At 44.3% G+C, this 25,773-nt stretch overlaps 1 protein-coding gene across 7 annotated transcripts in view; it reads left to right on the forward strand.

The window, feature by feature from the left end:
* LOC133274987 (cytochrome c oxidase assembly factor 1 homolog) overlaps nt 1-23,271 on the forward strand; it is a 52,877-nt gene extending 29,606 nt beyond the window's left edge. For 6 of the 7 annotated variants that reach the window (XM_061464647.1, XM_061464652.1, XM_061464651.1 and 3 more), the window contains 4 exons: nt 15,315-15,417; nt 18,254-18,405; nt 20,305-20,381; nt 22,948-23,271. In XM_061464647.1, the coding sequence (XP_061320631.1) occupies nt 15,315-15,417; nt 18,254-18,405; nt 20,305-20,381; nt 22,948-23,044 (429 nt within the window). In that variant the 3' untranslated portion in view covers nt 23,045-23,271. The remainder of the gene's footprint in view (nt 1-15,314; nt 15,418-18,253; nt 18,406-20,304; nt 20,382-22,947) is intronic. The other variant, XM_061464650.1, reaches the window with a different exon arrangement.
* Nucleotides 23,272-25,773: the final 2,502 nt, after the last annotated feature.

Below are 25,773 nucleotides of genomic sequence, written 5' to 3' on the forward strand. Positions count from 1 at the left end.
TGTTTCTTCTTTTTTGGGGGGCATCTGAGCACCGTTGCTGAAAGCCTGGGAACATCTGCTGATCCCATTGAGATTTCTTCCCCTCCCCATCCCTAAACCAGGTGGCATTTTTAGCTTCAAATTTTATAGCAGAGAGCACATTAAACATCACGTCTGAGAGAAACGGGAAACAACATGATAGGGTTGCAGTTTTAGGTGTTGCAAACAGCCCGATTCTCTCTATCAAAAATCAACCACATTTTTTTGCTTTAAAGTGTGAACAGTCCATGAAAATGCTACATGAAATCCATTTTCTGGGTGAAGGAATGTACGCTTGCCTAGTTTGTTTCCTATTAGGTTATTAACACTTACTGCATCTGTAACTGCTGGTTATTGAAGGAAGGACTTAACTTTCTACCAGAACCCTGGGACTAATTAAAACATTGCCATTAATGTTTAATGAGAGAGCTGTTACTTTCGCCAATAAAGTGGCTTAGACTCCTAGTTCCATAAAGCACAAATGGCACATACTGAATCATAGTTAACAGTGGATTTGGAGAAAAAAGCAGTCAGAGGAGTGCAGCTAGTTGCATAAGTTAAAAATGTTTGGCTGCTTTCTTACTTTCCCCACCAGTACTGGGTAATATATATGCTAACTAGTGTTCATCTCTCAGCAAGGCATCCAGACCTGGTAGGGCCAGTTCTTTCTTCCAGTAAGACCTTTGCATCATAAAACAAAACGGCCCAGACAAACATGCCCAGGGGGAAATGCCATGCTTATAGGAACTTCCAAAAGCCAGTGTATAGCACTATTTGCTAGCCTAGCTGGTTGTCTTGGGTGGAGGAGAATGGCCTGTTAGAAAAGAATGGACAGCACAAATGGAGAAGAGTAAATAAGACACTTGAGGATGTGTCTAATGGATCTGAATATCAAGTGCAGGAAAGGAGGAAGCTTTGCTTCTCTTCTGTGCCAGCCTTGGGCAGAGGAGCGGATTGGTAAAAGTTAGCTCTATGTATCTATCAGCCAATTCTGCTATCTTACTATTTGTATCTTCTCTGGTACCAAGTTATAGTGTGTTTAAAGTAATTTGATTTACACTGAAGAAGCCTCACATGAGGAGAGTAACATTTGGAGACAATGAGTCCTCATTGCTAATGTTATAAAGGTTAAGAAAAAACAAAATACCACAAGCTGTTTCACAGTGCGCTTACAGAGAGAATGGTAAAAGCAGTGAATACTGTGTTCTGTTCCATTCCAGATGCTTCATTTAACAAAGATTAAATACTCATCTGAACACTGTCACTTTGAGGTACCTTCCTAATCTGGCTTTCCTCTTGTAAACAGCAAAGAGTGGTATAAATCAAGAATTACTCTGTTGAGGTCAACGAGGCCATTACCTCGTATTAAATTCAAAAGACAGCGAGCGTGTCTTACTTTTTACCTCTACAGCAAATCCATTCAATTCAGCATAAGTACAGCTGTAAGTTTAAGTGCAATGCAGGAACAGAGCCAGTTGGTAAATCTGTGCCCTAAATTTAGTACAGAGTTTCTGAGTATTCTTGAACACTGCAGAACTAAATCTCCTTGTCCTCCTGTATAATCTAGTTTATTTTCCCCAGCAAGAATTCTGTTTTCCTTTGGATAAACAAAAGGCCACGTAAAACACATGGCTGCCTTCTGAGCAAAAACCTCAACAACCATAGCTTGTATATATTTAAAAAAAAACAACAACCCACGAACTTCTGTTTTGAAGATAAATGCAGGTTTTGAGTGTATCAGCATTTTTTATTCCATAGCAGTTTTTTGCATAGTGTAAAATACACACCCTTAGGAATGAACAGCTATGATAAGTCATTAAAAAACAAATTACCTAGGAAAGTAATTTTTTCCATTATGAAAGTGGCTGGTAATATATTAGGGAAATGAATTAGTCACATAGTACACCTTTCACAAGCTCAAAAGTATTAGACTATGGCCTATATGTTCCCACACGTAACAGGAGCAGCTCTCCTTTTTGTACATACACCACTATCACTTCACAGATTCTGATTATGTTTTATTCATCTGTAATCATAAATCACTCACAAATCTGTCCAAAGCCTAAAGCTTACCAAACCAGTTCATATTTCTGGCATGAGCTATTCTATTTGCACATCTTTCCAGATTAAAACATTTCTTGTTGTGATATGGAAAGATTCCAGGTACGTGGTGTTCAATGGGAAAAGGTGACAGCATGACATTTAGGCGATGTACGTGTGGAGAAGGGAAGAAAAGCAACAAGGAAAGAAACACACATTTGCTTTTGACCCACTCAATAGAAGAAAGTCAACTGAACAATAGCTGCCCACTTCATCCCTTGTTTTGGCACTCTGCTTTCTGGGACCGTTCAGCTTAGAGAAGGCTCAAGGAGGATCTCATTGATGTATGTAAATACCTGAATGGAGAGTGTGAAAAAGAAGGAGCCAGGCTCTTTTCAGCAATGCCCACTGATGGGACCAGAGGCAGTGGGCACACACTGAAATACAAGAGGTGCAGTCTGAACATCAGGAAGCGCTTTTTCACTGAGGGTGACTAAGTGCTGGCACAGGTTGCCTAAAGCGGCTGTGGAGTCTCCATCCTTGGAAATACTCAAAAGCCATCTGAATATTTTCCTGGGCAACTGGCTGTAGGCAGCCCCATTTGAGCAGTAGAATTGGAGACCTCCAGAGGTCCCTTCTGTGATACTGTGATACTGTGATACTGCTTCAGCCTCTTGTCAGTGAGAAAGTGAGGCACCTTATTTTCTTGGTGGCTTCCTTCAGTCAGGAACAGCAAATTTTAGAAATGCTAAGGGTGCTCCAGGAGCTCTGTAAAGGTCTCCAACAAGCAGAGTTTGCAGAGGGAAGGAATGAAATGCTTGTGAAGACAGGATGGCAACATTACATCTGGCAAATGAATAGAAACAAAGCAGGAGTGAAAGAATTGCATATTACTTCCACTTCAGTCATTCCGAGTAACATTCCTATCATTTTTGTGTCAGGGAGGGAGAGCTGTGACATAACGAATAAGTATACCTCAAGTATTACCTGAGGACAGCTTTGTGCCAGTGGCAGTGGGAGCGCAGGAGGGATGCTGAGAACTACTGTGAAAGGACTTGTCATGTGCAAAAGCAAAGCAGAGCTATCTGGATAGCTGATTTTTATGACATTTAATTTCAGTGCAGGCTAGTGAGGCTTTGGTAGTATCTGGGGTTATAATAGTGTTTTTCAGAATGGTTTATCATGTCATTCTCCTGCACAGGATGAAGATAAGCACATCAAGGTGTACTTAGGTCTAGGGGCTTTACAGTGCCAGCTGCTGGTGCTGCAGGCTGCAACATTTAACTCTAGCCATAGATAAGAATTAAGGGCTGTACTGTGATCACACTGGGGGAAACATAGAAAAAGGGGTCACACACCTTCATCTCCTGTGACTGGCTTGCCTTCTTGAATGCGAGCTCTCCTGCATGCTAAGCAGTAGCTGAGGTGGACTTAATGTGGTGGTGGGCAGCAGAAAAAGTTGGAAGGCAAGTTCAGTGCCAGGCTCAATACCGCCTTTGTTAGAATGCTGCTTTCCTGGAACGGTTTCCCATCTGCATGGCAAGACAAGGTGGCAATTTCTTTTTCTTGCTTAAGTGCATTTGGCAAAAGGGCAGGATAGAGGAGACTGAACCTTTCACAAACACGTGCTCTGTAACACCAAGCTGAGTTCAAGCAAAGTGCAGCACTTTCAAACTGTACCTGGCACTACAGAGCAACCCTGACAAGCAAGAGACAGAAGTTCAATTGCAGCTTTAATGCAGAAGTAGCAACGTTCTGTCTGTCACTGGAAATACAACATCTTGCCAAGTTTCAAAGGTGGCATTTTATTCATACTCTGTAGTACACAACCCTGTTACCAAATAATAATCCCTTCATCTTTAGATGGTGCTGGTGGAAGCGGAGCTCTTGTCACATCTTGCTCTACTCTGCCCCTGCTCCCTATAAACACAAGTGTCTGCAGCTGAAAAGTCTATGTTAAGTGGCTGGCTTTCTCTAACGGAGACCTCAGAGAAGCACTGCTGGGCTTAACATATTGTTTTGCCCAGGCATATACAAGTGTATTGCAGAAGGCACTATGCAAATAGTGTTCACAGAGTTTATAATTTCCTGTTAGAACAGCAAAGAAAAGAAGGTCATTGATTTAAACCAGAGAATACAAATGATTTCCTGCCCACAAAGCTGCCAAATGCTTGGAGTTATTGATTCTTTTCCTCCCTGCTGCTAACCAAACACTTCTGGTGCTGTCATGGGCGTCGTCAGCTTATTGACTAAGCAAACATAACCCATTAAGCCAAACATTTTAAAAATAATAGAAAATTACAGTGGCTGTAGTAAAAAAAGAATCTGCATTCCAGAAAAAAAAAGAAAACAAATAGGAGAGGAAAACCAGTTCCTGAAGTTAATTAACTTTTATGTAGATTCAAATTTCTGGAATCTAAGTTTGGATCCAAAAGAGAGAGAAAAGAACAAATTGAAAGAAGACTGGGGAAAGAAAAGAAAGAAAGCCGTTTCCTAAAGAAGCAAAAAAAGAGAGGGTGCAGAGAAGTGAATACTTCCAAATTTAAGACACCCCCCCCCCCCCCCCAAAAAAAAAAAAAAAGAAGGAAATATTGCAAAATTGAGATTGAAAGGCTAAAAAGGTGCAACAGCAGCATGGTAAAGGCATGGTTTTATTTATTTATGTACTTCTTAGCAGCAGGAGGCCTGTGCTGTTGTCTCAATATTGTTTGTGAAGCCAGAGCTGAGCACAGCTGATGCCTGTCCTCAGAACATGTCAGTTTGAAGGTAGCACGCATTGTATTAATAATTGTAGAACAATACTTGCTGTCAAGTTGGTTACAAGGCAGTAGTTCACTGAAGGGGGGCTGACAATGTCAAAAAGCATTACACCAGAGCCAGCAAATGCTTTATATGCTACAGCTGAACCCAAAAGATGAATTGATGCCCTGGATCTGACTTTAAGGCATCTGTCTGCTCTGGAGAACACGTGTTTTTCTGAAGAAGCAGGAAACAAGTTGCTTTTCTCTCTTCCTCCAACCATCTGTCTACACACAGAAGGCAAAGAGCAAGAAGCAAGGGAACAAATCATAGTACATTGTAAATGGACAAGGATACTTTGCAGACAAAATAATCTTCAGGAATATGAGCGTATACTCAGGAGAGGTGTTTAGAGGCAGCAGGGAGACAGCTACCAGGTTGGGAGACCACAGAGAGGGCTGCCTTTCCCCTGGGACTGGCTGTTGCAGGTGCAGCTGCTGGCTTCCTTGGCCGAGAGCCTTGCAGTCCTTTGGTGTGAGAGCTAGCAGTGAGGGAAGAGCCAGTCCGAAGGGACACCAGGAGGAAAGTAAACAACCAGATTACAAAGTGATGAAAACAAGGGTATCAGCCTTCTACAGTGATTTAGAAGAAGGTGTGACGCTTTCTTCCACTCCCTCACCCTCATGCCTGTTGACTGAAGAATACTATTAAGGCAGGTAGTCACAGATTATTAATGACCTGGTAACAGCTTCTTTAATTTTCTAATAAGTGCCAGCTGCTGTAATTATTCTGCTGGTCCTACAACACATCCTGTGCCATGCTGCAAAATGCTTTTTATCACTGGAACACATTGTTGGGCCTCATAACATGCATGTACAGTACTCAGGCAACTTTACTTAAGTAAAACTACATCTTAGGCTGTCAAAGCATTCTGCAGCCATTAAATGTTGCTATCTTGCAGTAAAGTAGGAACCAGGAAGTGTTTAGTCACTTATTTTCACATGTGTAAATTGAGACAAAGTTTATGGATTTAGCCATAGTAATGCAGTGAGTCAGTCCCAGAGCTGCTTGTGAAACCCAGGAGCACAGTCTTCTGCTGTGCCTGTACAAGAGCTGCAGATGAATTGGACATTACACTGAGTAGGGGCTTTTTGTACCTAAGCAGAGGTCCCTGGGAGTAAGCATTGTATAAAAGTGATATCTCTTTATCCCTCTTGCTGATTCCCACAACAAGAGAGCTCAGTAGCATGCAATGAGAAAAGAAAAGTGAACAGAAAAATGTATGTGTTGTGGCACCCTCTGGAGCCTTCATTTTCAGAAGTCTGTGGGCATGGATCCCTGCCAGCATCATTAGCAGCAGTGATTCCCTGCTAACTGGTCCTGTTCCCTTTCCTGATGGCTCACAGCACACCTATGTGTCTTGTGTGTGCCACTTTTGCTACATTTCATTGTATTTAGCCCTTAGCAATCTAGCATTTTCCCAACAAACCCCACAACCAAGTATTTGAAGTAGCAATAAGTTTATGAGGAAATAACATCATGTTGTTAGCAGCCCTGTTTAAAAGTTTCTAGTGAAGGTGTTCTTCACAATGCCAGAAAGCAGCCTACTTTTCAAGGATATCAGCACTTTTAGGAAACAATGACCCTGTAAAAGTATTGCCTGTTGAGCCCACAGAAACCACATGATGTTTTGAAAAATCTCCCTCATCAACAGTATGTAAAAATGTGGTTTTGTGCTTTTGTCCACCTCTTGGACTGTCACACCCCCTTGTTGGGCAAAGCCCTGTGCTGTAGCTCCATAGAAAAAGCTTCTCCCCATATCCCTAAAGGTACGTTGCTGAAGGAAACAGCCTTCACAGTTGTGGTGAACCTCTCTAGGTTGGAATGTTTTAGCCTGAGAGAGGAGATGGTGTATGTGCAGGGACACAGCCCAGGTCTCTTGAGACCAATTGCCTGACTTGACACAAGCTTCCTGTAAAATCATTTCATGTTTTTCTGCCACAGCTCTGCAAAATGAAAGGAAAAAAACTTCCTGCCATCCCTCACGGGAGCTGTGGAAAGACCCAATATTTGGTGAATAAAATAGAGACATCATTTAAAGCATTAAACACAGAGATACTTTTCCCCTCAAATCATTTCCCACACATGTTCTGAGGGGGAAAATATGGATTGCAGTCAGTTGTTCCCTGAAATTCCTCTTGCCCTGACTCATTTTTGGAAGAGAAGCTGATTCACATTCAACTGCCTTGTGAGCATCCAGCATATCTTTTTCCAAGGGTGGACAGATAAATCAATAGCTATTTCTGAGATCAAGTTAAAGGTCTGACTCCAGGTGCTGCACCTGCAAACAGCGTGGCAGGTTCCACCATTTTCTTCACTCTTTTGCTCTCTCCATCTCTGTCTCACACAGCTCTGCACAAGTTAACAAGCTGGATCTGTCTGAACAGAAACTTTCAAGTATTATAGAAGTTTCTTGTATTTTGTTTTTGAATAGTTCCCATCAGAACTTTTTTCTCTTTTTGTCTTTGAGAATAGAATGTTTCTAGGTCAGAATCCCTGTTGGTCTTGTGCTGGTTTTGGTCTTCAGTGCTTATTAAAGTCACGAGCCTTTGAGGTTATTTTTTCCTCAGATCTTAATTTGTGTTAACAGATTTAGCTGATACTGAACCAGTTCTGCTCATATGGGCAAGGACCCACTTCTGGAAATGATCCAGGTGTCCAAGATATTAGAAAGTAATTAGTTTTTCTCAAAGCCTTTCACTTTTCAGTGTTGATCTGATGTATTTCAAAGGGACTTGAGTTTCTGAAGAAGGGTAGGGTCAGCTTTTTCTGAAGGAGAGGCCCTTCTGAGGAAGGTGTAAAGATGGGTGCTTGAAATAAACTTACCACATCGGAGAATCTGGGGGAATTTAGGGTAGCATTTTATTTATTTTTGGTTTTCAGCAGGAAACATGGGGAAGAGCAAGGTGTTTGTGAAGTGCCAAAAGTGCGTACTGCTATAATACTGTGCAATAAAAGGCATTATATCAGCAAGATGTTTGGCCATAGGGCTGCTAACGTTCCTGTTAGCCCTGATTCTTTTTAGGGCTTTGTAAATTGGACTCCATGCTGATCACAGCAGAGTAGATCACATCTTTTACCTCCTCATTTCCAGAAGCAGATACATTACAAGGGAACAAGATCATATGATTTACACTCTGTTCCTGCCTTAAACATTTTTTCCCTGTGACTGCCTCCCCTGGCATTCAGTTCCTTTAGGCCACTGTCCGCTGCATGCTTATTTAGTGCATGCATGTGGATTGTGTTATTGAAGTTAGTAAGGCCACAGGCAGGCATGAGCCTTACCAGGATTGGAGATAGAGACTGTGAACTTCCAGGCAGGTACTAGCTTTTAACATAGCCACAAACAGTTCTTAGCCCAATGACATCTGCAGTACTTCTACAAACTTTTGTGACCATTTTCTCTTTCCAAAGTAAAATGTGACCTGTTAGCCAAGCAGTTTACTACAGACTCCTTGTGTTTCTTCATGGTTTTTCTCCATCTCAGGATTTAGTAAGTTGACTTAAAGCTAGATAGGTTCTTGGGTTTGGCTTTGAGATCTTGTCAGTGTTTTCAGCATAATTAATGTATTTGACACAGATAAATGCCCACGGACTGGCAAGAAAGCTAAATAGTTATCACTGCACAGAAAGCGTTTATCACTGCACAGAAAGCATTGCAAGCTCTTTCATGTTTCCATGAGAAATGGCTTGATAGTCTTCACTGATCACTTACCTTGCAGGTTCAGTGAACCTATTCTAGGAAACCATATACAGAAAATTCACATCCCACTGTGAAAACCTCCCTAGCTTCACAGTCCACTTCTGCTAACCTCATCCTAAACACAGTGCTATTCCCTCTAATCCTGAGAGCATGAGACAGTCAAAGGACTATATTTGCTGTTTCTTTATGAGATTCTTTTGTTCTACTGTGCCCATCTGGAAGCTGGGCTCTGACGCATGCTGTGGGGAGGCACAGGTACGGCGTGGAGCAATTCTTTTGAACCTTGGATTGCAGCTCTTGTGACCTCACCCCCAGTGGCAGGGAAGCCAAGAAGCTGTCCTATAGCTTTCTCAGGTAAACCACTCACTCTTAAAACCATAAACACAACTGATTCTTTTCTTCCTGCATTTGGAAGAATGCAGGAAGTTGCAACTTGGATGCAACTTTTTCATTTACCCTACTTAGGCATTCTCACTCTTAAATCCTTTGCAGTTCACCTCTAAAAGACAAAATGTGAACATTCACACCTTCCTCCCGCCTCCATGATGTCCAATTACAGAAACATACAATTAGGGATGCTAATGACAGATTATTAGGCATTAACCTATAATGCTGTGCTCCAGTAACAGCAAAAATGGGTCACTCTGTAGGTATAATTATCCTGCTTCTCCAGTAGTATACCCTAGTTGTGTCTCTTTTCTGTGATATCCCTAGTATTTCAGTCTGAAGCATGGGCAGCTCTAGTTGTCTTTGGAGGATGATCTGAAGCAGGTTGCTGAACTGGCTGGCTTTCAGAAAGACTGAACAAACTAGGCTGTAGCACATTGTTGCAACTTCGGTCAAAAGCAGAAAAGGATTTAGGTACATGCCTTCATTACCTGCAGTTAGGAAGACAGACTCCATTTCATAGAGGGATAAACCAAGGGGTGGCAGGAGAAGGCTCCTTGGACAACAGGAATGGTGTCCCCAGCCTGGCACTGGGCTGGTGCAGTAGTCTGCAGGGAAAGAGGGCACACAGAGGGGGGAAGGTGGGCAAGCAGGAGGAAAAGAAATGCAGTACAGGCAAGCCTGCCGGATGAGACTGTAATTCAAGAGCACAAAAGGGAAGTGGTCTGTGGCAGTGGAGTACAAAACATGTATGACAATACCTAAAGATATAGAAATGTGCAAATGAGAGCACCCAAGAAGGGAGAAAAAGGAAATTAAACCAAAATACCTGTAGGCACCATATGAGGCTTTGTGCTAACTGAGCAAGCCACTTGTGCTGTAGTGTGTGCCCCAGAGATGTGATACAACTACAAGAATGAGGTGGCTGCTTAGAGTCCTTAATCATTCTATTGACTACTTGCACTTGTTAATTAGCTAACAGCAAATGAAGAAAATAAGCTTAATGCAGTGTCCTGGCTTGTCAGTAAACTTCCTCATACCTACAGCTGTCCCTTCAAAGCATTTAAATAGGGTATGTTACACATTCCTAGAAATCAATCCACAAGGAGACCCTGGAAGGGACCATTTCAGTGCTGGCTGAAAAGGTTTTGCCTCCCTAAACGCCAAATTGTGCCTTGCCAGTGCAGATCCTGCAGATCTTTGCAGATCAGTGGAGATCTTTGGTATTTCTGAACGTGGGGGCTGGGGGCACAATTTGTGCTGTTACTTCTCAGAAATGAGGTAAATAGTACATTGAGACTATTTCCGTGAAAAAGGGAAACATAAAGATGCTGAAATGATTGTCCTGTTGAAACACTTCTTCTGTACTGTCCTTTCTTTGGTGACAATACTGATGATGAAGGTATTTTGTAGACAGTGAGTATCAAGAAGCTGTCTCTAAAATGTTGTCCTGGCATGTTGTTAGTATGGAAATTGGCTTACACCCAGACGCCTTATGGATCTTTCAAGATCAATGGATGGGCAAGGGAGCAAAAATGTGAAATGCAGGTGTGTGCTTGTGCGTGGTTTGCCTGACATTACCCTCATCTCCTGTACTTCCATGACTGCCTGGGTGGCTTGCAGAAAAGCTGAACCTGGGGCTGACTCAAATCCCACCAGCCCAAGGGAGAGTTTATTTGCAGAAGAGTTAGGCAACAGTTCCAGCCTTGAAGTCAGATGCTCAAGTCCATGTTCAGGCCTATTGATAAAAAGTATAATTTAATAGTTGTCTCTTGCCACGCATATTTAGTGTGTCATGCAAACATCTCAGGACCACAGTGGTTCAAAGTGGTTTGAAGGCTCCCAGCCGCTTGTATTGGTGGCCTGGCAATACATTGTCTTGGCCAGGTAGGTAGGCAGTGGCCCAAATTGAGATAGGGAGCAGTGATCACACTGAGTTTGCATGGATCAAGTTGCTTCTCTGACTTCAGAACTGTATTATTGCTTACTATTTGGCCTGTGATAGCACCCAGAAGCTGGATGTGCTGGTGGAGCATGGTAGTGCCAGGATGAGGAGAAGGAAAAGGAGGAGGAGGAGGAAGAAACATCTTCTCCATAGAACCTGCAGTCCCAGATGCTTCACTTAGGTCTGAGGGAAATAAAATGAATGTCTGTGGCTTGGTGAAAATGCCCTTTGCTTCATGCTACCTGCTTTTGGTGGATGTACCCAAGACAAACCTCTACAACATGAATTTCAGAGAGCAAACCAGAAAATCTGAAGTTGAGGAAATAAGGGAGAATCTCATAAACCCAGCCTGTTTTTAGAAGATCCTCTGTGGAGGAAACAAGTCTAATTAAAACCAGACTTCATTGTTGCAGTAACCCACCATTTCACATGTGACCCTGGGAGTCTTCCACTTCTCTGAGTTTGTTAAATCTTGTTATTAACTACCTGAGTCCTGCTTAATTTCAGAGTCAAGTGTGAATCATATACTCCCTCCTCCATCATTTCTTACTATTTTCAAGGCTCAAAATGAACACTGCACTTGTTAGAGAGCTCTGCTCCTTAATACTCATTTTTAGAGAGCACTAACTTACTATGATTTAATATCTCTTGGTAAGTGTAGGCTCGGTGATTTTGTGTGTGCTAATCTTCACTTAATCGTTTACCACTGCAAATAGCACAAGGGAAAAGATGTTTTGGAAGAACAGCCTAGCTTGGAAATTGTGCTTTTTTAATTACCAGCTGTGAAGAAATCCGTTTTTCCACTAGTTGACTTGCATACTTTTTAGTGGTATAACAGGTTCTGAGGGGAGATCGCCGCCGCAGATAACAACATGAACTTTCCCTTCTCAGGAAGCAAGTGCATGTTGTATCTATAAGATTCTCCTAAATGCATTCTCTTACAGCTACTCCCTTTGTAGCAAGTGAAGTTGAGGGGGTTTGGTCCTTTCCTTTAACAGCCTCTACACTTTGCAGGCTTTAAATTGCTTTCAGAAAGGATCAGGACAGGAGGTACACCTCTGGGCATGCCTCTGCTTCCCTTCCCTTCTCTGCTCTACCACACTTCACCAGAGCAGCAGATGGGAGCAGCTAACATGGTTGGCAAAAGGGCAGAAATCCTTGCTATGAGTCCTTGCCAAAAACATCTCCTTACTATATTTCAGTCTTACACAAGCTGGCACCATGAGTATCTCCAGTGTCATCATTCAGAAATCATCAGCAACTGCATGCTGAGATGCTCAAGGGTTTGGATGCACCACCTGGACATTCATGCAGCAAGGGACCATAACGGCAGGGGAGGGGAGCAGCAGCCCCCTCACAGAGAGGCACTCGATTCCAAAGACACCTCTGTCCTTGCTTTTGGAAGCTAACAGGGAACTGTGGGATCAAAGAGAAGGTTTGCAAGGTCTTGAGAGACTTGTTAAAACGCGTAGCTCTGAACCTCTTCCCGCAATGTGCTGTCATGGGACTGGCTTGGGAAAAGAGCTGAGAAACAAGTGGGAGGAGAGCATGAAGGGCTAGCCTGGGGATGGGATGGTCCAGCCTGCAGGTTTCCCACTGTGACTGAAAGCAAGCAACAGAGATCTTCTCCCTGTTACATCAATTAGGACCTTCGCAGAGCTAGTGTGTGCTGTGCACCTCAGCCCCCCACATCCCTGCCTTAGCAGGGCCAGCAGAAGTGACAACTGCAGGCAGGGTCAGCGCATCAGGAGCAGCCAGGAGTGCTGCATGAGGCAATAGTGCTTGCTGGAATCACCACTTCTCTGCTGCTAAGCTTCCTTGCCAGATGGCACTGCCTTGGCACAGCACCATCAGGGCACTTGTGGCCCCTGGCCTGCTGTGAGCGGAGCTGGTGATGAGCGTGTGAGCACATTACTCATCAGCACAAAGCTTCTCTTTCTATTCCCCTTGTTTGGGTATGAGCAGGCTGCAAGACCTATCAAACCTCAAACCCCTAACAGTGAGTTGCAGAGCTTCTGATTTCCACCCTTTGCTAAGGAGATCCCCTGAGCCTTGGTCAAAACTTCCTCACTGGTGCAAGAGCTCCACATCTTCCCACTTTTATTCAACCTGTCAGCAGCATCTCCTACCCTCAGACATTTGAGTTTAATTACCCTGAATTTCATCACAGAGCAAATTTTGCCTGGCTGACACTTTGAAAGGGGCAAAACTAAATACCGCAGGTCACAGCCTGTGGTACCTGATCCACCCTCCAGATTTACCTCCTTTTCCCCCTCCCTGTTATGCTCTGTTGGTGTTGGATCCTGCCTGGCTATATCTTATGGAAACTTGGTTATTAATCAGATTTTGCAGTTTGAGGGGGAGAAATAACGTTATGAATTGCAATCTAAGGAAGGTTGCAAACACAAGTGGGCTAGCAGAGAGCTCTTGCTGTGCTTGTAAAACCACCAATACCATTTCTCTTCAAAGACACACTTGTACTTCCTCTGCTGCAACTTCTCACACTGCTCAAGTTCCCCAGGGGAAGTGAAAAAGAAAACTCAGAGATGCAGATCAGGAGTGAGAGATGGCTGTACCACTGGCACAATTTGGGGATCTTGGAGCATAAAGCACATATAATGCCCACATGCTTCTCTGAGTTACTACCATTACTAGCCATCCAGAAATGTGAAGTAAGTTAAAGAGTAAACTTAAACATTAAGAGCTCTTACAGTCAAGTGAGCTAGTTAATAAGGAAAGCCTTCAACTAAGGAGAAGCATACATTACAGTTGAATGCTAGTGCTGATAGAGTAGTAGATGAAAGTTGGACCTGAATTGCATTCATGGTTTCCCTTGGGCTAGAGGATGCAGGAGATGGGCATGTCACAAGAGCAGTGAGAAGAGGAGGGTGCCCATATCACCCTGACCTGTCCATGGTGGGAAACAGTCCTGACATTTACGTCTCCATGCTCTCTAAACTGTGGTTGTCAGCTGAGCAATACCTGACTAACACATACCTGAGGGATGCTAGAAGAGGTTTTCACAACAGGACTCAAACAGCCTTGCCCAGGTTACATTTCTGTAACTGGTTTGGGCCTTGGTTTGTTAACCAGCTCTCACTGAGTGCAACACTTAAGTCACACCATTGTGGCACTGAGGCATGAAGCCTTTGGGATTAGAAACCTACAGCTTCCCCAGGTGTTCAGCTGTCTGCATGCCTACATCAAAAAGGGCAGCCTTTTGCTAGCTTTTCTTTCTTTCCTTTATTTATTTATTTTTAAACTGTTGTCAGGACTATTCCTCCCTGACATCCTAGCTGTGAGACCAGCAACAGCATTAAGTCTATACTCTGATGCTTGGTCAAGTCCCATCCTGCCACAGCCTGAAGCAACATGCTACTCTCCACTAAGAACTCAGCTCAACTCCTACTAACCTGTTGTGGGCAGGACCGTTAGCTCAGGATCATCAGGCCACAGAGTCTCCTTTGTAGAATGTTTTGGGTTGGACAGGACCTTAAAGCTCATCCAGTTCCAACCCCTGCCATGGGCAGGGATGCCTTCCACTAGAGCAGGTTGCTCCAAGCCCTGTCCAGCCTGGCCTTGAGCACTGCTGGGGATGGCACAGCCACAGCCTCTGTGGGCAACCTGTGCCAGTGTCTAGTGGAAAATTTCTTCCTTATATCTAATCTAAACCACCCCATCAGGTTAAAGCCATTCCCCCATGTCATGTCTTTCCTGAGCCTTCCCACCCAATCCATGGAAACGCATAGTAGGCTGACTTTCTCAGAGGTGTTTCTTACTCTGCTGGGTCATGCATTCAAATGCCAAAATTGTGATTCATTAAAAGGGCAAGCTGGGGCTGGGGGGGTGCAGGAAGGAAGAGAAATAGCTTGCAAAATCCTTCCTGTTTACCCATGGCTTGGGAATAAAAACAGCACAACAGAATATACACACCCTGGCTCCATTATCTTCGTTGGCACAGCACTGGCTTGGCTCTGTCCCTCTCCCCTCCAGGCCAAATCCAGCCCTGCCGCGAGCGTGTTTACTTGAGAGGAGTTTACTCGAGAGAGAAATCCATTCCCCGAAGCCTGAATGCTCACAGTGTGCGAGCGAGCGCACAGGCACCCGGAGCCCCCGTGACAATGTGGCTCTGGCCCCTGGCCACACCAGGGAGGTCATTTTCTTCTCAGCAATTAGCAAAGTGGTGGCATCACTAAAAGAAGTTGAATAAACACATTCAACCCGGCTAGGTCCCTGCTTTGCTCTGTTCTCACCACCCTTCCTTCTGGGCACACGGTGGGGCCCCAGTGAGGAAGAGCCCAATGTACTGTGCTTTCATTCAGGCCTGGTTGGAAAGGGCTTTTAGGAAAGAGGAGGAAGGGGGAGGGATAACCCTTTAGCTTTCTTCTTTTACAACAAATGTCTTCCTTTTTTTCTTTTCAGGGAAGAAAAATGCCAGCTTCTCTAAGAAAACTGCAGCAAATGGCTATTTTCATGGGACTGTTCAGCGGCGGGGGATGCATCGTGATGTATAATCTTATGCAAAGTAAGCCTTGCTGCTGTTAGCAACCTTATTTCTCCTCTGCCCCTTTCATTTGCTTTTGTGTAGCGGGGAAAATAGCAGCATGCAAGACATGAAAAGCAGATGAAGTGAAGGGAAGTGTGGCTGAGACTCTGGGTTCTGCTTCTGTGGGCTCCGCTTTGTTCAGCTTCAGAGCTGCTGCTCTCCCCAGTGCTGTTGCACACATTTCCAGAGGTATTGCTTAGGGAGGAGGCTGTCATGGTTAGGAGAAAGTCTGGTTTCTGAGGGTGAGGGCAAAATAGATGCTTAGGCAGTAATGCAGGTTTCATTTCTTACTGAGATTTTACAACTGGGGAGGAAGAGAGGACCGTCTGTGAGAAGGTATTAATGTCTAGTGGTTTTATCTGTAAATCTCTGTGGGGCAGGCCCTAAACACAGCATGCCTGTGAAGTGCTAAGACACCATTAGTTTCTCCTGATTGAAGGGCAGATAAGAGCGCTCAGTATCAAGAAGACTAGGACAAGGAAAGAAAAGCTAGACAGGCAACATTGCTATATATAGGCAGCTCTAGTTGCTGTGCGTCTTAGACCATGAATACGAGTTATTAGTCCAAATGACAGATTCTTATTTTATCTAGAATTGTTTCTAGATATTTAGCATCAGACCAGAAATGGGCTTTGCCTCTCTCAGGGGGTGCTACATGCCTCTCAGCCCTATGCCTGTCCCTTGCTGGAGCTATCAAATGATACTGCTTTTGACCTACCCCTGTATCAGGTAGGTCAGGTACCCCTGCTGCCAGAAAAGCGTAGCCAAGCCTGTTCCTCAAGCCCTCAGATAAGCTCTGAAACCTCCCCTTCATTTTACACTTATTAATAGCAAATCAGACAAGGCTGGAAAGCAGGCTTTAATTTTAGGCAGCTCATGCCCTCAAGCTCTGGAGTACATGACAGATATATGATCCTCTTACGCTTAAAATACCAAATCTGGCTTTAACAAGGACATTAGCATTTTTTAATTTTCAGCTTCAGCATTGTTATCTGGCGAGGGGGAAGTCACCCCCTGTACTATACACAAGTCAAAGGGCTCATTCCCCAGATCACTTAGCTGTGCAATCAAGTGGTGCAAAACAACAGCTAAGTCTTGCTCTGTTGTGGTGTCCGTGGCCACTGAGTAGCTGTCTGATACAAACCAACCAGGCTGTTGAAAGGACACTTGCTAGTGCAAACTGTGCACCTCTGTAGCTTCTAACAGACAAAGGACACTTTTATTGGCCCACACCCATGGCTATCCAATTCCTTCTACCCAGTGCACAGAACTGGCCCATGCTGGAGCCTGTGAGGAGTAAGTGGCTTCCATTATGGTGGGAGCAGGGGAAGAGGGGGACTTCTCTCCCTTAAGGTTGAAGGAAAGCTTGTATATGTGTGATCTCTGTGAAAGCAAGCAGTCAGGTAATCCTATTTCTACTCACTGTGTTCCCCTCCACACTCTCCTTGTGGGAGCAGTCTCCCAGGCCAACCCCAGGATTGTTTCAGCTCTCCTACTGAAACACACATGGACAAACAGATTAGTCAAGCATTTTATGTCCAGTACTAACAAGAAACAGCTGAGAAGGAGCACCAGGAAACTGAAACCTGTTTTCCCTTCAGCCTGTAGGATGAGTGCAGCATACTTCTGACATCTCCTGGATGGCTGCTTGCCATGATCCATAGGCACTAAATGACTCCTGTGCTGCAACCCCTTTACCTGGAGCTCCTTAGGGTAGCCTAGGGGACCAGGGAGGACCAGTGCAGGCTGCAGGCTAGTAAAGCTGTTCCCATGCCAACTGAATGCTGCCTGCTCACAGGGAATGCCTCTAATTAGGGAGTGGGGGCAGCATCCTTCTGCCTCATGCTCCAAGAGTAATACAGGCAAGAGAGCAGGAAACAAACCTTACACTTAGTTTTAAACTCTGTGGAAGGCAAGAGCAAAGTTGCCTGAGTAGGATTTTGATATGTTTGGGTTAACTCTGCCCTTCTTGATCTCAAGAGAGTGAAGTTAGGCTGCAGCAAAGTGCATGTAGAAATCCCAGCAGGCAAGCCTTAAACCTGTTTATCAGTAAATCTCTGCCTCCATAAGGAGGGTCGGCAAGTTTCCAGCCTCACGGCTCAGCATTGTCCATTGGTGACCATTGCACAGCATTTCCCAGCTATACCTATCAAACAGACATTGATAAATAGCAATTTACCACAATTGTCCTCCATATGCCAACACTGCAGCATCCAGTCTGCTTAGCTATTGTTGCTGCTTGACCGTTAACTCTAATGGTGCTTCTCTAATGGCCTCTCTTTTAATGCATCCATCAGTAGAGTTGCAGCTTCCTGGCTGCCACTTGAAAAGCTGTTATCAAGACCACAGCAAGAGTTTCACAGTATTAGCAGCTGTTCCAGTCTCACACTAATGTCTGCAAAATATTCTCCATTCTTAAAGTATTTTCTGAATCTCCTTTGAAAAGAAAACTTGAATTACCTTCAGAACATTTTCACCTATTCACCCTTTGCCTTATTTTACCCCCCTTTTTCTGTTCTTTTTAGATGAGATACAAATGTATGAAAAGCAGGGAGGCACAGCCACAAGCCGAACTGTGCATCAGTACAGAACAGGCTATATTCAGAGTCCTCTTTACTTAAGTGAGCTGAGCACTGCTTCTCTGATGTAAGGGTGTGTTTCTTCCCTTAGCCAAATTTCTCTTAATTAATAGTTTTGGACTGTTTTTCAGGAAGGGTGGGATAGTCTGGAGGAAATGTCTTTTTTTAAGTCATTTTTACTTATTTTTGGATTTTAAGTGAACAGTTCTCCTAACGACCCCGTTTCTCCCACCCAGAAGGTTTTGCCAGGACCCAGTACTACCAGCAGGCTTTGGAGCAACTGAATAGCAGTCCTGATGCCCTGGAAGCCCTGGGTGCCCCCCCTCTCAAGGTTCACAACATCCGACTGACAGATGGGAGTAACCGTGTGGACACAGAAAGAGCACAGGTAATGCTGGGAGGTGGTGTCACAGGGTGGCTTCCCAAGGCATTGGGTGACGAGATCAGCTGGGGGATTTGCAGCAGGTCACGAGTTACCTGGGGACACTGGAAGGCAGTAGGATGGGATGCGAGTTGATTTAGAAGACGAACAGGTTTCTAGAGCATAAATTACGCTCCAGTATGGGGGACTAGATACAGGACGAGCAGCATCTTTATGTTATGCTCTGTGGGCAGATCACAGAATGCCAAGTGACCTCCCAAGTCAGTCGATCCCCCTCCTGCTACTGTAACCCAGAAAAATCATTTTCAGAAACATATCAGATCTAGCTTTAAAATAGCAGCTGCCTCCCCCTCCCCCTCCCTCTCCCTCCTGGATACATCCCACACTATTTTTTAAAGCTTTGTTCAGAACAGTTTTATAGCTGCCTCTGAGCTACGCTGTGGTGCAGCACAAACGGGGTGGTTTTTAAAAGCACCGTAAGCCTATGCCACGAAGCACAGCTGCCAGGGCTGAGCACTTGGGTTACGTAGTGACTGGAGAATGCTGTGCTGGGTTCTGAAGTATTGCACAAGTCTGCCTTGCATCAGCCCAGGGCTGGGCCAAGGCAAACCTCACAAACACAGGTCCACTTCCACTCTGGCTTGCTGCCTGAAAAGACATTTTCCATCAGTGCTTTTACCCCTTAATCCAGGACTTCCCTAGTTTTGCTGGTGACACAGAACATCCCTAGTGACCTCTTCAGGTCCCTCACTGGGGGATCTTGTCACATTTGCCTCATTTTGTTCCTCCTGGTGAGTAGTTTTGAGTCCTGGGGACCAAACAAGGACATTAAGGAATGGGGCAAATGGTACAGCAAAGAAGAGGGGCTGTCAGGGCAAGAAAAATCAACCTTGAAACCAACCCATGTAAAATTCCACTTTCCATCTCACTCCAGCCAGGCTTCACCCACATGATACCTGAGCCAAAACATTTCCCAGTTTCCCAGGTATTCAAGATTCTATCAGGAAACATTTCTAAACCCATAAATGTGCAAAACCCACAACCTCTTATGCTGAATGAAAAGAAAAGAACCTGTCCCACCGACGTTCTCCTGTGTCACTGTTTAAGAATGCTGGTTGCTTGGGTGACTCAGGGTGAAGTCAGACCCTGCCTTCTGCCGACCTCACCCAAGACACGAACCACCAACTTTCTTCTCTGCTTTTTCATGCTCCTGAGCACTCATGTTCTTGTGAAATAAACTGGTTAATCATCATTAGTGATTATATCATAGACTGATTTACTGACTCCAGAACATCCCCAGCTCCAGGGCCTGCTGGAGAACCCCTGGCATTTTCTCTTTGTGATTGCAATACCACCAGCAAACATTACACCTGAAACCTTTCTCTTATTCAAAGATTAGACCAAGTACAATTACCTGTGGTCAATCCTATAGCTTCTAACTTTGTTAAACAAGAGATTAGTAGAATTTGTGACACCGAGAAAAGTCACTGAGCTCCCGATTGCCTTGATTAACATCAAGGAGCTGATCTATAGAGGCTCTCAACCTACAGGTTTATTGTGGTTATGGGAAGCTCTAACAGTGCAGGTCACCTCTGGATCACCATGCACTTTGGTAAGGAAAGGTGTTTGCTCATAAATATTTCAGAGAGCAAGTGGTTTTCCCTGGGGGTTGCAGCTGTAACATTCTTTCAGCAGAGAGAGATTAATGCATGGCAGAGCAGGCGTACTTGTATAGCCACGCACATGTTAGCCATTAGAAAACACAGTGAAACTCTGAAATACAGTAAAAAAATGACACTAGAGTTTAAGGTAAAAAGAAGGTGTTGCATCTTTGACTGTAAAAGGAATAAGTGTCCATTTCATGACATGCTCCACTGAATCTTTGACATACTTTTACATTTGCAGATAAAGTTACCAGTATCTGGAACAAAATCAGCGGGGTACCTCTACATTAACTCAGAGATGGACCATTCCCGCCAATGGTGCGTACTGGTGGGGGGGGTACCAGGAGAGAAACTGTAGGAGAAGAGAGTGGAGCAGGATATTTGCTTTAGTCATCCGTGTTGCTGAGCTCATGCACACAAAGGAAGCAGAAATTCATGTCTGAAGATCTTGTGAAAGGTTATTACCATCATTACAGCAAAAATGTAAATTAGTTGAGAATTACATTGAATTCATCCCCATGAATACAAATAGAAGGAACAACACAAGCCATTCATTTGTGTGAAACGTGTTCTGCAAACTATAGCTCAGTGTACATACAAATACTGTGAGCCAAGGTAACATTGTCCCCAAGGAGGCACAGAAGCCATTGAACAGCAATCCTACCTCCAGTCTAGTATTATGTATTGCAGTAAGGAAATTACCCATTATATCAAAGCCTATCAAGGTGAGCTAAAAGTCATGCAGGATGGCTGTGTTTTTTTTTTTTCAAGCCATATGATAAATACTGTCCTTATAGTAACAAAGCATGTGTTAGATACATTATAGTAGAGGGATAGTCTGATTCCACATCATATAGTGGCAACTTTACATTTTTGTAGTGCTGAAGCCTGAAAACCCCCTTTGTCAAGGGTAAACTGATTTCTAGAACCGAGCAAATAATTACATGACTTCGAAGTCCATCTTCTGTTGCAAAAGAGGAGAGTTTATTAGACACAAATCTGTTCACATGTACTTGTTATTGGAATTTGTTAGGCATTTCTGTTAGCTCTATTTAGAAACCCAAAGCTACAACATTTTTACTCGGCTGTCACCAGCCATATGGTAATGTTTTCTTTTCGTAATTAGATGATCATTACTTAATAGACTTCTCTTCTGGATAAGTATGGGAAATTAGGTGTAAAATGATGGGAAGAAGGTGCTAGGCTGGGACTTCAGAGTCTCAGGGCCAGGTCTTCTCCCTTGTGACCAGAGATACTGCCAGAAGTGCCCAGCCCCCTCTCTTGCACGCCTATGCTTCCCTGGGGCCTGGGCTCTGATGTCCTCACTGCTCCTTATCCCTTCCCTCACAGATGGAGGGAAATAACAGTTCCCTCTTGCGTTACTGAGTTACTGTGAAGACAACTGAAGATTACAAGATGTTAAACTACAGCAGTAATTGAAGTACATACACCTCTGAGTGTTGTTTTACAGTGAGCTCTCCATGCATTTCTGCAAGCTTAAAAGGAGGGGAATAAAAAAACACCCATCAGACTCAGCCATGTTGCTTACACGTGCAGAGCTCCACACAGCTAGGCAGAACTTGGTGTCCTTGCTGAGGAGCTAAGAGTGAGATGTCTCATTCCCATCTGGTCCATGGAGAAGAGCTCCTGAAGTCCCAGTAGGAATAACAAACTCATCCTGGTGTGGCTCTGCAGGGCATGCATGTTGGCATTTCTAGTGGAGACCTGGGAGGCAGCCAGGCTGATACGCACACAGTCAAATGACAGCAGGTGGTGAACACACTGCTCTGTGCAAGAGGGGTTGAGGCTCCTAAGCCACTGAATGCTGCTGTCTGAGTGCACAGTCTGTCCATAGTGATTTATTTATTTAGGTAGTTAAAGAAGAGGACAACTGAGGAAAAAGGGAAATATGGAGTGTATGAGCTGGTTTGGATCTGGAAGAGGAGAGGAAGCATGCACTGCACAGGAATGGGGAAGGCGCCCCGAGGCAATAGTGACCAAGGCACCAGTCCTGCAAAATGACACTTGTCTGCCCTGAAGCAAATGGAGGGAAGGGCTGGGACTCCATGCCGGACTGAGGGGAGTGAGCAGTTACTCCTTCAAGCCCTGTTATAAAAGAGGCAGTTGCTTCTCCCAAGTCAGATGGAGGCAGAGGGTTGGTGAGCAAAAAACCCTGTTGCAGACCCATTGCACAGCCTCATTACCCAGTTGTGTGTACTCGGCACTGATTCCAGCAAAAGCAGAACTGGGTGAGTGCCAGGAGCTTTGGAAAAAAAAAATCCTATCTTAGTGCCCCAAAATAATAGTCCTTCCCAGCTGGAAAAGCAGCATGAGCAGTCTCACAGAAGTGGGTTTGAAGCAAGGCTTAGAGAAAAGAAAAGGCTCCCACTCTGTCTCCAAACAACACAGTTTTCCTTCTCCTTTGAGTAACCACTGTCATACTCTGTCAGGGTTTCAGCAGTCACACTGAGTGATCACACAGTGTTCAAACTCCTCCAAGCCAGGATAATTCCTTAGCAACGCAGTCTGGCTCCAAGGCTGGAGAGGAGTGGAGCAAGGAATGCACCCACAGGATGGATAGGAAGAAAGGCACAGGGTCGGGGGAGGAATGTCCTATCTAAAAATAGCTGGCAGGATTTTATCCAAATTGCATCCAATAAGAACACGCATCCCCGAGCTCTAAATCTGGGCTGTGCTATGCTATTAGGGAAAACAGCTTTCAGAAGCTGGCACTCACAAGCCAAGTTTTAAAGCACTTGAGAGAATCTTTAAAAGCAATGAATGCATGGAATTGTTTCTCCGTGCCAGCTGTTTGTACTCTGACTTTACTTACTGTATTAACAGTGATTGAAACAAGTTAAAAATCTCTTTTGGTTTGTGTCAGCTGGTGCCTTCAGGATGTCACCTTGAAACTGCGGGACGGGCAGATTATTCGTGTTTACCACTCCCCAGTGGAGAGCATCAGTGTGCAAGAAGCCTAAAAATCAAAAGCAGCTGCTTCTCCACCTCCCACTGAGCTGAAGGAGTCATTAATCGATCGCATCCCACTGTGCCCATGGATGTACACAGTTGTCACAAGTGACAATTCCACTTAAGTGGGTGCTCTTCAGGACAATTTATCTGAGATTGACCTCATCATTGTAATTTCTTTCTTTTGCTGGTTTACTCATATGTTCAGCAGAGCCTAAAATAAAGATACTGCAAAAGACTCGCTGTTCCAAAGAAGTCATGTGCTATTCCCTGTGTGTGCTGGGATTATGAATCTGAAATATAACAAACAAACTGCCAGGGTGGTGGGTTGACCCTGGCTGGCCACCAGGTGCCCACCAAAGCCACTCTATCACTGCCTTCCTTAGTCGGACAGGGGAAGGAAAATGCAACAAAAAGCTCATGTGTCAAGATAAGGACACGCTGAAGGTTACTCAGAACTGCTTCATATCAACACTGACAGAGAGGAGATCATGAGAGCACATTTACTTAGGGAGGAAAACACTCAGAAGGTACAGAACATACAAACAATGCAGTGGTTAACTGACTACAACAAGAGATTTCTATTCTGCCTTGATACTGTCGATCAGGTAGAGAATTGCCCATCATCAGGAGCAAGTTGAGGAATAAGCAAAAAATTCCCAACAAACCCCAAAATCCACATAATTTCTATACAGCCCCAAACTGCACATTCAAACAGTTGCAAGGTTTGAGGCAGTCTGAGTGAGGAAACACAAGTAACTGCCCTGCCTTCATACCTTGAAGTACACACAAGCCATTAAGAACATCCAGAAAAAGAGACTATTTTGGGTCTATTGTAATGGAACAGCTTAAGCAAGCTGCATCTAAGGGAAGCCCAGAACTTACACTGTTGAAATCCGTTCCCCTTCTATCTCAACATCCAAATTTGAATCCCAGAAATCCTTCAAAGGCCCAGGCAATGCAAAGTTTTTGAAGAATAATGAGTATTACGTACAGAAGGGAGAGCTGGAAGTAAAGACTCACTAAAGACCAGCAAGCATCTTCGTGCTCAACAATAACACAGCAAACTGAGCAAGATGACTTTTGAACAAGTCTGAAGAGCAAACACATATCAAAAGAAGGAGATACTAAAGGACCACAGCAAAAGCATCATTGGACAAACTATTTGAGAAGGAAACAATACATATAAACTTCAGCTTGACATTCATGGAGAGCTGCCAGGATGAACAGCGCTTGTGAGACCTGATCCAACCCATTTGAATGCCCCACACATCAGGGAAAGAGTGAATCAAGAAGGGACAGTGCGTGTCAGCTTTAACACTGAAATCACTGCTATCTGGTTTCACAAAACAAAACATAAACCATGTGATTTAAAACCATCAGCCTTGCACTGCTGCAGCCCACCTAGCAAGGAAACCACCTGGGAGATGTGGAGATCTGCCAGCCACCCAGTGTCTCAGAGCTTGGTCAGCTCCAGCTTTTGGTCACTGAAAAAGTTTGATGGGGAATCAAACAGCTGACAAGCTAAAGCCAAAACAACCACTTCACATCCATCAAGAAAAAGCCAATTCAAGCACTTCACGCTCATCAACTACCACTTCCCTGGCTGCAGCTTTGATTTGTTACTCATCTCCAAAGAAGTTGTGGCTATGGAGAGCAATCACAGCTTACTCAGTCCCTCCCCCTAACCTTGCCTGGCTGTAAGCAGTAACAGCAAAGATTCTATTACCTTTCTTAAGGGAAGCAGAGCTTGCAAAGAGGCTCCATCTCTTGCTTTCCCCCTAGAGACCCAGCAGAGCACCCTGTTAACTTTGAGCACTCCCAGTCATCCTAACCAATCCATGGGGTCATCAAAGCTGTGAGAATGGGCAGTATGACCATACCATACTAATGTTTCTCAAATCTTTGAGCCTGGAGAAGGAAGAAAGCAATGGGTGGAACATCAACAGAATGGGACAAGAGTAAACCCGCATTCAAATCCCTGCTTTTGTTCAACTGCCTGATAGCCAGCAAACACAGAATCTCTTACCTCTTGACCTCAAAGAGCCTCAGAATCCACTTCCTCTCCATATTTGAGCTCTTTTAAGATGCACATATTCAAGGGGGGGTGGAGAGGACAGCAAACCAATGCGTGCAGTGCCAAGTTGCTTTGGCTGTGTGGCTCCCATTAAATACACCACAGCCCACAGTGGCTGCTCTCAGAGACACAGGTGTTGCAGGAGCAGCCAAGAGAGCTGGAGCATGCCAGGAAAAAGAGAGGGAGCAAAGGCCTCAGAAATACCAGCAGCTGCTGAGAGCCCATATAACTTCAAGAGGACACCTGGGCACACCTCCTCCCTGGCAGTCTTTTCACTGAAGCAGATTAGGTTGTATTTAACTTCCTTAGGTCACTGGAGCACTAATTCTTTATAATTGGATTGTGTTGCATGTCACTCAATACCAATCTGGATAATCATTTAATTTTTTTTTAAGAAAATAATCATCTTTTGATAAAAGACCCTAAACCCCTCAGTTAAACTGTTTAAAAAAGCCATTCTTTGCTCATGGAATCATAGAATGGTTAGGGTTGGAAAGGACCTTAAGATCATCAAGTTCCATCACAGAAGGGTTAAGGTCATCTCCATCTCTGGAGATCATCTAGCCCAAGTGCTTCACACACAGCAGGGTCAACGAGAGCAGATTGCCTGGGACTGCACGCAGCCAGGTTTTGAAGATCACCAAGGATGGAGACTCCACAACT

Source organism: Pezoporus flaviventris, unplaced genomic scaffold (genome assembly GCF_033815535.1).
Source record: "Pezoporus flaviventris isolate CSIRO_AGI_PZ_B2104156 unplaced genomic scaffold, CSIRO_AGI_Pfla_v1 ptg000037l, whole genome shotgun sequence".
NCBI classification, from domain to species: Eukaryota; Metazoa; Chordata; class Aves; order Psittaciformes; family Psittacidae; genus Pezoporus; species Pezoporus flaviventris.